At 44.2% G+C, this 13,506-nt stretch overlaps 1 protein-coding gene across 2 annotated transcripts in view; it reads left to right on the forward strand.

Moving 5' to 3' along the window:
* Positions 1-12,991, forward strand: part of LOC140491569 (multidrug and toxin extrusion protein 1-like) — a 43,494-nt gene extending 30,503 nt beyond the window's left edge. Inside the window, exons 12-17 of one of the 2 annotated variants that reach the window (XM_072589957.1) lie at positions 1,659-1,734; positions 1,831-1,900; positions 4,815-4,947; positions 7,091-7,185; positions 9,418-9,511; positions 12,390-12,991. In XM_072589957.1, coding sequence (XP_072446058.1) covers positions 1,659-1,734; positions 1,831-1,900; positions 4,815-4,947; positions 7,091-7,185; positions 9,418-9,511; positions 12,390-12,613 — 692 coding nt within the window. In that variant the 3' untranslated portion in view covers positions 12,614-12,991. Of the gene's footprint in view, positions 1-1,658; positions 1,735-1,830; positions 1,901-4,814; positions 4,948-7,090; positions 7,186-9,417; positions 9,512-12,389 lie in introns of those variants that run through there. The other variant, XM_072589958.1, reaches the window with a different exon arrangement.
* The last annotated feature ends 515 nt before the right edge of the window (positions 12,992-13,506 follow it).

The following is a 13,506-nucleotide window of genomic DNA, read 5'->3' on the forward strand; positions in this document are numbered from 1 at the left end:
AGAACCTCATTCCTGGCAGAATCTAGAGGGCAGTGGGATTTGGACACTCTGCCTCATTACGTGACCTTCTGACCTGCAAGCCTGCGAACCTCTTTTAGATTAGATTACCTACAGTGTGGAAACAGGCCCTTCGGCCAACAAGTCCACACCAACCCTCCAAAGAGCAACCTACCCAGACCCATTCTTCTACATTTACCCCTTCACCTGACACTACGGGCAATTAAGCATGGACAATTCACATTTTTGGCCTGTGGGAGGAAACCGGAACACCCAGAGGAAACCCACGTAGACACGGGGAGAATGTGCAAACTCCACACAGACAGTTGCCTGAGGCGGGAATTGAACCCAGTCTCTGGCGCTGTGAGGCAGCAGTGCTAACCACTGTACCACCGTGCTGCCCTTACCCGACAGTGTTCAAAGTGTAAAATGGACCTATTAATACCATGGAAAGAAAATATCTCCATGGATACAGATGCTAAAACATAGAAAATAGGGACAAGTGTAGGCCATTCAGCCCATTGAGCCTGCTCCATCATTCAAAGTGATCATGGCGGACCAACTGACTCAAGAGCTTGTTCCCACTTTCTCCCCAAACCCTTTGATCCCTTTAGCCTTAAGAACTATATCAAACTCCTTCATGGGATAAAATAAACATTTTGGCCTTAACCATTTTCTGTGGCAGAGAATTCCACAGGCTCGCCACTCTTGGTGAGAAATTTCTCTTCATCTCAGTCTTAAATGGCGTATCCCATATCCTTAGACTGGACTCCCCAGTCACTAGAAATATCCTTCCTGTGTTTACCCTATCTAGGCCTGTTAGAATTTTATAGGTTTATATAAGACTCGCCCCCTCATTCTTCTAAGCTCCAGTGAGTATAGTCCTAATCTGTATACTGTTAAAGCTGGAATGGTGGCTCAATGGTTAGCACTGCTGTCTCACAGTGCCAGGGACCTGGGTTTGATTCCACCCTTTGGTGACTGTCTGTCTGGAATATATATGTTATCTCCATGTGCTCCACTTTTCTCCCACAATCCAAAGGTTTGTGGGTTAGGTGGGTTGGCCATTGTGAACTGTCTCACAGTGTCTAGGGATGTATAGGTTAAGTGGATTAGCCATTGGAAATGCAGGGTTACAAGAATAGATTAGGTCTGGGTGGGAAGCTGTTTGGAGAAACTAGACAATCAGTTTTCCAAGGGCTAGGCTGGTCAGTATTTCACTCATTGCTGTAATTATGCTGTGGTAGATTTCCCTTCTACCTGACAGAGCTGACAAGATCTTTGTTTCATGACTGGTCCACATGCTGACATCTCCAACAGTGCAGTACCCCATACAGGTGTAGCAAGCTGGATGATTCTCTGAATTGCTGGTTCCTTTGAAGTGAGTTGTCTGAAATTTATAATTGATTAAAACAAAGAACTGCAGATACTGAAGATATGAAGTGAAAACCGAAATTACTAGAGAAACTCAGCAGGTCTGGCGACATCTGTGGAGAGAAAAAGAGTTATTCAGAATTGAAACATCAACTCTGCATCCTCTGCACAGATGCTGCTTGACTTGCTGAGTTTCCCCAGCAATTTCTGCTCTTGCTTGTAATTGATAAATCATCAGAATTGTTTGTATACCAAATTAGTAATTATTTGTGCTTCATTTTTACCAGGAGCTTTGGCTTTGGTGATTTCTGTGATACTGGAGGCAATACATGATGTGATCGGTTATGTATTCACCAATGACGAGTGAGTTGAAAAGAAGCCTTGACTATATTTAGGTCACAAGTTGAACTCAGCAATGTCTGAAAGCTCTCTCTTGACACTGCTCTCTCCCTCTTACAGAGAAATAATTCATTTGGTTGGGAAATTGTTGCCAATAGTCACTGCTAATCAATTGTTTGATTCCTTGGCTGTGAGTATTTCAAGTGAAACCTTACAAAACTTTATGTGAATAAATTTGCTTAAAATTAAGATTGTAAGCAGACAATTCCTTCCAGTGCAGTCTGTGTCTGAAATTATCTGAACAATGTCTTTGCAGATTTAGAAAAAAAGTATTTCTGTTTGTTATTCTCAAAATAACTTCACTCAAAGTTAATAAAATGATTGACGTCGTGAGCTGGCAACAGGAAAGGTTCATGTTGCAGTAAACACAGAAATGGAGGGGAGGCTGCTTCAAGCCAGCTACCTTATTCTGTAGCTGTTGCTGCATTAGAAATGTTGAATTCCCTTCCCAATAGCACTGTGGATGTATCTGCATCACAAGAGGGTCCAAAAGGGAGTTTCAGTATCACCTTCTCAAGGGCAATTAGGGTTGGACAGCCAGCGATGGCTATATCTTGTGAAAGATTGAGAAAACAGATCATGGCCAATCGATGCATATACATACAAACAATTCAAATAGGAAAGGACTAGGCCATTTGGTCTCTTGAATTTACTTCACCACTCAATGTGCCATGGCTGATCTGAATGTGGCCTCAACCCCACCTTCAAGCCTACTTCCAATACACTTCCACTTTCTTGTTAGTCAAGAATTTATTTGCCTCTGTATTAAAAATATTCAGTGATCTGGCCTCCACTGCTCTCTGGAAAAGATAGATTTGTAATCCTCTGAGAAAACGAATCTTCTCATCTCTGTCTCCAATGTGCGATCTATTTTGAACTGATGTTCTTCTAGTTATAATCTGTCCCACATGGTCCATTCTGTCAAATCCCTTTGTGATCACGTATGTTTCATTGAGATCACCTCTCATTCTTTTAAACTCCCATGAATACAGGCCTGGTCTGTCCAACTTTCATTATTCCTCTTCATCACAAAAATCTGTCAAATAAACCTCCTCTGAACTGTATGTGATACAATTAGGTCCTCTTTTCAATAAGGCAACCACAACTATACACAATACTTTATATGTGGTCTCACCAACTCCCTGTACAGTATCGCACGATATTCCTAATTTTACATTCCATTCCCCTCGCAATGAACACTGACTTTCCATTTGCCTTACTAATCACTTGCTGTAGCTGCATACTAACTGTTTGTGATTCATGTAGCAAGAAACCCAGGTCTCTCTGTACCTCACAGTTCTACAATCTCTCTCCATTTAACCAGTACTTCCTATCAAAGTGTCAGACTGGGTGGCCTGTGCCCAGTGATGTGCCACAAGGATCAGTAATGGGTCCACTGCTTCTGGACATTCCTATAAATGATTTGGATGTGAATAAATGAGGTATAGTTATTAAGTTTGTAGAATTGATGGTGCAGTGGACAGCTAAAAAGGTTACCTCAGAGAACAATGGAACCTTGATCAGATAGGCCCATGGGCTGAGGAGTGGCCAACGGAGTTTAATTTAGATGAAATTTGGTAGAACAAACCAGGGCAGGACTTATACACTTAACGGTAAGGTCCTGGGGAATGTTGCCGAACAAAGAGACTTTAAGGTGCAGATTCCTTGAAAGTGGAGTCAGGGTAGACAGGGTAGTGAAAAAAGCAGTTGATATGCTTGCCTTTGATGGTCAGTGCATTGAGTAAAGGACTTGGGAGGTCAATTGTGGCAATACAGGACACCTCTGCAATATTGCATTCAATTCCAGTCTTCCTGCTATAGGAAAAATATTATGAAACTTGAAAAGGTTCAGAAAAGATTCACAAAGATGTTGCCAGGGTGGGAGGATTTGAGCTATAGGGAGAGGCTGGATTGTCTAAGGCTATTTTCCCTGGAGTGTTGGAGACTGAGGGGTGACCTTGTAGACATTTATAAAATCAATGGAGGCATGGATAGGGTGAATAGTCAAGATTTTTTTCCCCCAGGGTAGGGTGTCCAAAACTAGGTGGCATAAGTTTAAGGTTAGAGGGGAAAGATTTAAAAGGGACCTTATGGACAACTCCTTCACGCAGGGGGTGGTGTGTGTATGGAATGAGCTGCCAGAGGAAGTGGTGGAGGCTGGTAAAATTACAACATTTAAAAGGCATCTGGATGGGTTTAAGAATAGGAAGGATTTCGAGGGATATTGGCCAAATAGGAATGCATCAGTTGTCGGCATGTGCAAGTTGGACTGAGGTGTCTGTTTTCATGCTGTACATCTCTATAACAACACGGACCTGTCCTCATTTTCCCTCATTATACTCCGTCTGCCAAAATTTTTCCAACTCACTTAACCGACCTACACACTCTGTATGGCTGTTGTAAAAGATGATAAAGGTCTGAAAGGGTTAATATTGTGAAGTGCATTAAGCAACACCTACTTATTGGCAGAAGGGCTTAGAATCTCAGAGGAGTAACACCAAGGCTGACTTCATAACCTCTGTTGCAATATCTATCATATCAATGTAGCCAGTAACTCATTGCTGACATGAAACAAACTATTCTTTGTTCAATACAAGAACTTATTCTAGTTAGCTTAGGAAGTGGTTTCCTTCTCCAATGTCAGACCGTTCACGCCTACACATGAAAAGGAAGGTCCTACATGGCAAGGGACTGACTCAATGTGACTGCACATGGAACAATGTCCTCTTCACAACTCACTTTCCTTCTTAGCTTTGTGTCATCAGCAAATTTTATCTGAAGTAAATTGTTAGTAGTTCAGTCCCAGCACTGATCACTGTTGGACACCACCCATGGCATCCTGCCAACCCAACAATGACCCAGTCATGCCCATTCTCTGCTTATTGTTAGTTAACCAATCCTCTGTCCATGTAAGTCCTCCAACACAACTCTTAGTTTGTGTGGTGCTCCAACTTTAATCTTCTTATTTCTTGAAACCTTTACTGTGAAGGAATTAAACTTGAAGAAGTGGTAACATTAATATGTGCTATTTGTCCCCTATGCAGTGTGTGAGTGGTGGAGTATTGAGAGGAACTGGGAAGCAAAAACTGGGAGCTATCAGTAATCTAGTGGGATTTTATCTCATTGGTTTTCCCATTGGAATCTCACTGATGTTTGCTGCAAAGTTTGGCATCATTGGTAGGAAGTTGTTTATTAATGTGTTTTGTTTCTCCCCTCCCAAAGGCTTGGCTACTTTCTGGGATTCTCTCTCATTAGCGCTGGCTGGTCTCTGATTTCTCACCCCAATGTCGATTCTCTCTGTGCGCGAATGTAGACAATCAGATTATTTTCAAAAGAATCAGAGGGAGATATGGATTTGTTTTACTGCTCTGTAGTAAAGGAACAAAAGGAACATTCAAAAGGAATGTTCAGGATGAAAGACCCATAAGGGGAAGGAGGCTGTCATAGGAATATAGTTGGACAGGAATACGCCATTCAGCCCAGTGAGCCTGCAGCTCATTCACCGTGATGATAGCTGATCGAATACATCAATTGCCTTTGCCCACCCATCTCCCTAACCCTGAATAGCTTTCAGTGATCAGAAATCTATCAATCGCTGTCTTAAAGACTGAGCTCCCTGCAATCCTCTGGGGTAGAGAATTCAAAAGAATCACCAACCTCTGAGTTAGAAAAATTCACATCTCAGTCCTAAGTGGCACCCCTTTATGTTGGAATTGTGCCCCCTGGTTCTGGACCTCCCAACCAGAAGAAACATTTGACCTGCTCCTACCCTGTCTATCCCTTCAAGTAAGTTGTAAGTTGTAAGTTTCAATTAGATCACTATTCTTCGATGGTTGAGAGACTGCTGGCCCAGTTTCCCCAGTCTCTCTCCATAGGACAGTCTCATCTTCCCAGGAACTAAGTCTGGTGAACCTTCATTGCACTCCCTCTATGGGAATGATATCCTTCCAGAGGTCAGGAGACCAAAACAACCCACAGTACTCCAAGTGTGTTCGAACCATGCTCATACACAAGACTTCACTACTACTGTGCTCCAATGTTCACACAATAAAGGTCAGTGTTGCTTTAGCCTTCCTAATATCTTGCTGCACCTACCTGTCAGCTGAAAGTGACTTATTGACAAGGATATCAAGGTCAGGTTGTACATCTACACTGTCCAAACTCAGACCAGTTGAGAAATACTCAGCACATCTGTTTTTCCTACCAAAGTGGATAACCTCACATTTTCACAATTATGTTCGTTCTGTCATGGTCTTACTCACTCACTGAGACAAATCCTCCTGAAGCTACTTTACATCTTCCTCATGACGCACATTCTCACTTGGCTTTGTCTCATCCGCACATTTGGAAATATTACATTTAATCCCCATCCCCAAATCATTGATATATATTGGGAATAGTTGGATTCCAAATCTTGATCCTTGCAATACCCCACTTATCATATCCTGCCACCTCAGGAGAGATCCATTTATTCTTATGCTCTGTCATCTGTTATTTAGCCCATGATTAATTGCCGCTAGTACATTACTGATGAAGGGCTTTTGCCCGAAACGTCAGTTCTCCTGCTCCTCAGATGCTGCCTGACCTGCTGTGCTTTTCCAGCACCACACTTTCGACTTTGATCTCCAGCATCTCCAGTCCTCACTTTCTGCTGGTACATTACTTCCTAATTTTAATTATTCTAACCAGCCTCCTGTTGAGGACTGGATCAAAAGCCTCCTGAAAATTGAAGTATTCTCAGATGTGCTGAGTATTTCTCAACTGCTCCGAGTTTGGACAGTGTAGATGTACGATCTGACATTGATATCCTTGTCAATAAGTCACTTTAGGCTAACATGTAGGTGCAGCAAGATATTAGGAAAACCAATGCAACGTGAACCTTTATGGTATCTCTGTCCATCAGCAACTTCCTGCTGCTCCACCCACCCCCCCCCCAACTCTTTGCTCTGCTTTCCCTGCTCCTCCATCGCTAAAGATTGACAAGTTCACCACGTGGTAAGGGGCCAGTTTCAAGTCATAACCTATCTGTTACCTGGTTTCAAATTCATGATTCCACTGTTTGACAATACCCAGAATATACCTCCTGTTACAGGGCTACAATCCTGCCCTCACAGTGAAGGTTCTGTCGGACAGAACAACCTTTCCCCAGCCAGGATTTCACAGTACTGGGTTTCTGAGCCTTCTCAGAAATTAAAGACACAGGTTTCCAGAAGCAGTTCGGGACAATGACACACTCTCATAGAGATATAGTAAAACAGAAAACAAGAGGGGAAATCTGACACAATTGCCTGGAAACTCACACACCATTTGTCTTTTGCAGGTTATTGGTACGGGATGATCATTTGTGTCTTTTTCCAGTATGTTTTCTATCAGATAGTAATTTGCAAAATCGACTGGAATGAAGCAACCAATCAGGTGAGAACAGATAATAGAAGTTGACTATTGTATCAGTGATTTCCTACATTTTCCACTGCTGTCCCATGCCTTGACTCCTTGCACTGTACCTTGGGAAGTGCCTGGGATAGCGAGCAGCCGTCATGGCTCTCATTGTCCTCTCTTGGTCATTTTTTTCAAGGCCACCGGGGGGGGGGCTTCCTCAGAGAGTCTCTGGGTCACCATCCCTCCATGATGCCAACCTCCCTACAGGAATGGGCCTGACCTTCTCTTTGGGTCCACCTCCATCAGCAGTGAAGTAGACTCTGGAATTCACCCCCTGGTGAATCGCCGTGGGCGGCACGGTGGCACAGTGGGCGGCACGGTGGCACAGTGGTTGGCACTGCTGCCTCACAGCGCCAGAGACCCGGGTTCAATTCCCACCTCAGGTGACTGACTGTGTGGAGTTTGCACATTCTCCTTGTGTCTGTGTGGGTTTCCTCCGGGTGCTCCGGTTTCCTTCCACAGTCCAAAGATGTGCAGGTCAGGTGAATTGGCCATCCTAAATTGCCCGTAGTGTAGGTAAGGGGTCGATGTAGGGGTACGGGTGGGTTGCGCTTCGGCGGGGCAGTGTGGACTTGTTGGGCCGAAGGGCCTGTTTCCACACTGTACGTAATCTAAATGCAATTCACTCTGTGATATATTGCAATCAAATCCCAAGACATGTCATGTCATTGCTCCTTTTAATGGTAGCTTTCACACCTAGAGAATGCTGGAGAAACTCAGCAGGTCTGGTAGCATTTGTGGGAAAAGAAACAGTTAACCTTTCAAAATCCAGTATGCTTTTGAGACTTCATCAGAACTGTAACATCAGAACTGCAGTTCATAATAGACTTGAATCATTAACTCTGCTTTCTCTCCACTGATACTAGCAGACCCACTGAGTTTCTGCAGCATTCATAGAATCCGTACAGTGTGGAAGCAGGCTATTCAGCCCATCGAGTCCACACTAACCCGCCAAACAGCATCCCACTCAATCCCTGTAACCTTGCATTGCCCATGGCCAATCCACCTAACCTGTACATTTTTTGGACTGTGGGAGGAAACCCACACAGACACAGGGAGAACATGCAAACTCCGCACAGACGGTTGCCCGAGGATGGAATTGAACCTGGGTCCCTAGCATAGTGAGGAGAAAGTGAGGACTGCAGATGCTGGAGATCAGAGCTTAAAAATGTGTTGCTGGAAAAGTGCAGCAGGTCAGGCAGCATCCAAGGAGAAGGAGAATCAATGTTTCGGGCATAAGCCCTTTTTCAGGATTCCTGAAGAAGGGCTTATGCCCGAAATGTGGATTCTCCTTCTCCTTGGATGCTGCCTGACCTGCTGCACCTTCCCTAGCATAGTGAGGCAGCAATAGTAACCACTGAGCCACCGTGAGCTGAAAGTGTGATGTAGCTCAATGGATACATTGCAAACTTCTCGCAATCACGAACATCTCTCACCACACTTCAAGTGGAGCTTCAGAGCATCTTTACCTTGTTTCTGTTGTTCTCCATAAAACCCTGACCGATGGAGAGTTGAGAAAACAGGATATGGTGGGGGAGGGCTTGGCAGGGTAAATGCTGAGAGGGATGTCTCCCCCTCATGGGAGAGCCTAGAACCAGAGATCACAATCTCAGAATAAAGGGGCACCAATTTAAGGCTGAGATAAGGAGGAATTTCCTCTCTCAGAGGGTTGTGAGTCTTTGTGAGTGTTTGCCAAAGAGGGCTGGGGGTTGACAAGCAGGAGGCTGGAAGAACACAGCAGACCAGGCAGTATCTGGAGGTGGTAACATTTCGGGGGTAACCCTCCTTCTGGACTGAGACCTGAAAGTTGACTTCTCCACCTCCTGATGCTGCCTGGCTTGCTGTGTTCTTCCAGCCTCCTGTCTGTCCCTCCTGATGCTGCCTGTCTTGCTGTGTTCTTCCAGCCTCCTGCCTGTCCCTCCTGATGCTGCCTGTCTTGCTGTGTTCCTCCAGCCTCCTGCCTGTCTACCTTGGATTCCAGCATCTGCAGTTTTTTTTTGTCTCTAACAGAGAGCTGGGGGTCAGCACCCTTCCATATATTAAAGATTGAGATAGATTCTTGATCAGTACGGGAATCAAGGATTATGGGGAAATTGTCATGACTCCCCGTGATGGCTTCCAGTCTGGGACTCCCCTCCCTATGATTATCTCTAAACAGAAAGCCTACTGTCTCCCTTTCAATGAAAGGTTTGTGTGTTTTGTTTCAAGGCGAGAGTTGTTGCAGGTGTGAAGAAAAATGTGGACCCCTATCCCAATCCCTCCAGTGGCCAAACGGAGGACATTTCACCAGCTATGAACAATGGTATGCCACCCTATAATCACACTACTGAATTAAACAAAAGAGTTTTTTTACAGCATAATGTAGCTAATTACTTTCAGTAAATAGTCATTCTTGTTAAATACAGAAAACTGAGGAAAACCGGCCCCGAAATGTTATCTCTGATTTATCTCCACAGACCTGCTGAGTTTCTCCAGCACATTCTGGTTTTGTTTCAGATTCCCAGCATCCACAGTTCTCTGTTTCATTGCAAGACAATTGTCATTCTCTTCACAAATATTCATTCCACTTCGGCAGAAATTGAAATAAAACCGATCTTTCAATGATTTTAACCATTGGAACATAGAAGTACCAAACAATATTCTTAAATGAGTGGTGTCATGGTAATATCAGCAAATTAATAACCCCATGGGTCCAGTCTGAGGTCCTGGCACTTGGGCTCAAATCCCTCTGTGGCAGCTGGTGGAATATAAGTTATGCTAATTGAAAAGAAAGTTAAATTAAAATCTGGTCTCTGTAATGGTGAGTATGAAACTCTCATTGATTCTGTTCAATATAAATATATAACATTTGGTTCACTAATTGAAGAAATTAGAGGGAAGGCAATCTGTCCACATTAACTGGGCAAACCTACATATGACTCCAGCTCCACAGTGATGTGGTTGACGTTTAATTGCCCCAAACAGCCTCAGTACAAGGCAATTAGGTATGGGGTATGATGTTGGCTTTATTGGCGATGCTCATATTCCATGACTTTTCTTTTAAAACTCAGTTAGGAACTATGTGATTTAAATTAGATTACATCCCCTACAGAATGGAAACAGGCCCTTCGGCCTAACAAGTCCACACCGACCCTCCGAAGAGTCACCCACCCAGATCCATTCCCCTACGTTTACCCCTGACTAACACAATGGGCAATTTAGCCTGGTCAATTCGCCCTAACCTGCACATCGATGGACTATGGGAGGAAACTGGAGCAAACCCATGCAGACACAGGGAGAATGTACAAACTCCACACAGACAGTCACCCAATGCGGGAATTGAACCCAGGTCGCTGCTGCTGTGAGGCAACAGTGCTAACCACTGAGCCACCGTACCACCCCTTGTAATGGGTGTCCCTGTTAGTGAGATGGCTAATATTGTATTAAATTCCTGTGTTTGCTAATTTAATGAAAATATGAATCAAGAATTAGGTTTGAATTTACAGACAATACACAGTGACAGTGAAGGGGGGAGGTGGAACAGCAGGGCAGAGGAAGAGGACCCCCCCCCACTCTCCCACTGAGCATGGCCTCCTGGCTCCAGGTAGAAGCCCTCCATGGGCAATATGGCAGCTGGAGGGACTGGGCAGAGGACTTGAGAGGCAACGGTGGGAGGTTTAAGGAGACCTTTCCCACAGACAATATCGAGCAGGGCAAGGTCTGCTTCACCCCTAATTTTCCCCTCGCCCTCCCCGGGCCCTCCCCTGCCTCATCCTCCCTCCCATTCCCCAGTCTGGTGATCTCAGTCTCCTCTTCCAACTCACCCTCCAGAGGCTGATAATATCTCTGGCGTTTAATTGCCCCAAACAGCCTCAGTACAAGGCAATTAGCTATGGGGTATGGGGCAGCCTCCCCCTGCCCTGCTGGTGACACAGTGGTGCAAGTTCACACAGGCATTTCCTGCTGAATATTGTGATCAGGTGACATCATGTCCAGGAGCCATGATGGCATTCTGGATAATCACTCCATTTATATCCCCTCATTAGTTCACCCAATCTGTCATTCCCTGATCCCAAGGATGTAGTGCAATTGCTTTCTGATATTAAAGATACCTGTAGTATCATTAAATCACCTCCTAACATGGCCAATCAGCCCCTCAGACCCTGCTATCACTTTGAAAAAGGATATCCAATCAGAGTTCGACTCAGATGCTCCTCCCCCATAGTTCTGCCAAATTGTCCTTTACCACGATTTATCCATTTCCAGTTGGTCATGTTTTGTTCTCGTATTTGTCATTCTAAATATCTATGTCAATATTTATGAAGGAAGCAATAACAGAAATTGCTGAAGAAACTCAGCAGGTCAGGCAGCATCTGTGGGAAGAAAGCAGAGTTAACGTTTTGAGTCCAGTAACCCTTCTTCAGAACACACGGTAGAAACAGCCTTTGGAAAATTATCACCCTGTAATGCACCCTCCTGCCTGAGGGAGCACTACAGCCCATGCCCTGACAGAGGAGTGTAATTACAGTAGGTCGATTGGAGTTGCGTATGTAGGAATACATTGGAGGAGACGTGAACAGTGTAGAATTTTTAATTATTGTGATAGCAACTCTCAACCCTTCCATAATCTTGAAGAAGATCACTCTCCCATTTCTCAGTTTATATTTAGCTCCATCGTGGGGAGCTATAATTCAGTAACGGTCTCTGATCGACACCCACTCTTCAGCACTGTTCCTCCATTAGGGATATGCTTTTGTTAAACTTACCTCTTGATTTCCTGGTCTCAGAGTGGATTCACAATATTTCAGCATAGGGGAGGTGATGGCATCGTGATATTATTGCTAGACTATTAATCCGGAAGCTCAGCTAATGTTCTGGGGACCCAGGTTCAAATCCTGCCATGGTAGATGGTGGAATTTGAATTCAATAAAAAGCATCGGGAATTAAGAATCTACTGATTTCCATGAAACTATTGTCAGGAAAATCCAATCACGTTCACTCCTGCCCGATAGGGAAGGAAACTGCCATCCTTACCTCGTCTGGCTAACATGTGACTCCAGACCCACAGCAACATGTGGACTCGGAAATGGCCTAGCAAGCCACTCAATTGTTTCAATTGCTACTAGGTAGAGGCAATAAAAGCTGGCCAGCCAGTGATATCGATGTCCCACAAATAAAAAAGAACACTGTTTATTTTACAGAAGTCCATTCGGGAAACATTGCGGCCATTATAGTAGGAGATGCCACTCCAGTGGAGAATAATGTTAACACTGGACAAATGAGAGAAGAGACCTCAGCCCCTAAAATGAACGTGCAAGAACAGTTATCTGTGAAACAACTGATTGTCCGTCGGGGATTAGCCATCCTTTCGGGGTTACTTATACTGGGGATTGGACTATTGCTGAAGTTTTACGGGCTCCAGTGAACTTTACAGAGACAAGTGAAAATCCAGGTCACCTTCTACGGTCAGTAGAACAGCAGTAAGAGATGTAGCCACTGCTCTGTATGTTATCTCATTTCTCATGTTCTTCGCAACAATGAATGTGTAAGGAATGTCAATTCAGAAGGAAGATGGTTCAAACAGACTCTTGTCATGATTTAAAGAGCATGTGTCCATTTTAGTAACTGGGCCTTCACTGGTGTAGGCACCTGCTCACTCAAAACAGGACCAGAGACAACTTTTTTTTAATCTGATTTCAATCAGCTCAAAGACCTCCCATTTGGCACTCTTTAAATCATTGACTGAAGCTGGAAATGATTTTTATGAACATGGAAATGGGAAAATAAATCAGTGTTGCAGTGATCTTAATCTTCTTTGTGGGGTTTGGCGGAACAATCCGAGTGACAATTATTTTTAGTCCTAACAAAAAATTGCGTCCATATTAAAACTTTAATGCAATGAAATCTCCCCAGTCTCTTCAATCGTGTGTTACCACACAATACTCGACACAGAGGTATTTGATGAGATGTTAGAACCAGGGATGAACAAAGTGGTGGTTGTTCAGGAATAGGTGGCAGAGAAATTCACTCCTGTCACTTAGAAGTTGGGTTTGATGATGATGTCTCTGCAGAAGACTTCCCATCCCGTAAGCTATGATGACAGCCTGGGATTTTAGATTAGATTCCCTACAGTGTGGAAACAGGTCATATGGCCCAACAAGTCCACACCGACCCTCTGAAGAGTAACCCACCCATGCCCATTTTCCTCTGACTAATGCACATAACACGATAGGCAATTTACCACAGCCAATTCACCTGATCTGCACATCTTTGGACTGTGGGAGGAAACCAGAGCGCCTGGAGGAAACCCACACAGAC

The sequence above is a fragment of the Chiloscyllium punctatum genome, chromosome 19, assembly GCF_047496795.1.
Source record: "Chiloscyllium punctatum isolate Juve2018m chromosome 19, sChiPun1.3, whole genome shotgun sequence".
Lineage (NCBI taxonomy): Eukaryota > Metazoa > Chordata > Chondrichthyes > Orectolobiformes > Hemiscylliidae > Chiloscyllium > Chiloscyllium punctatum.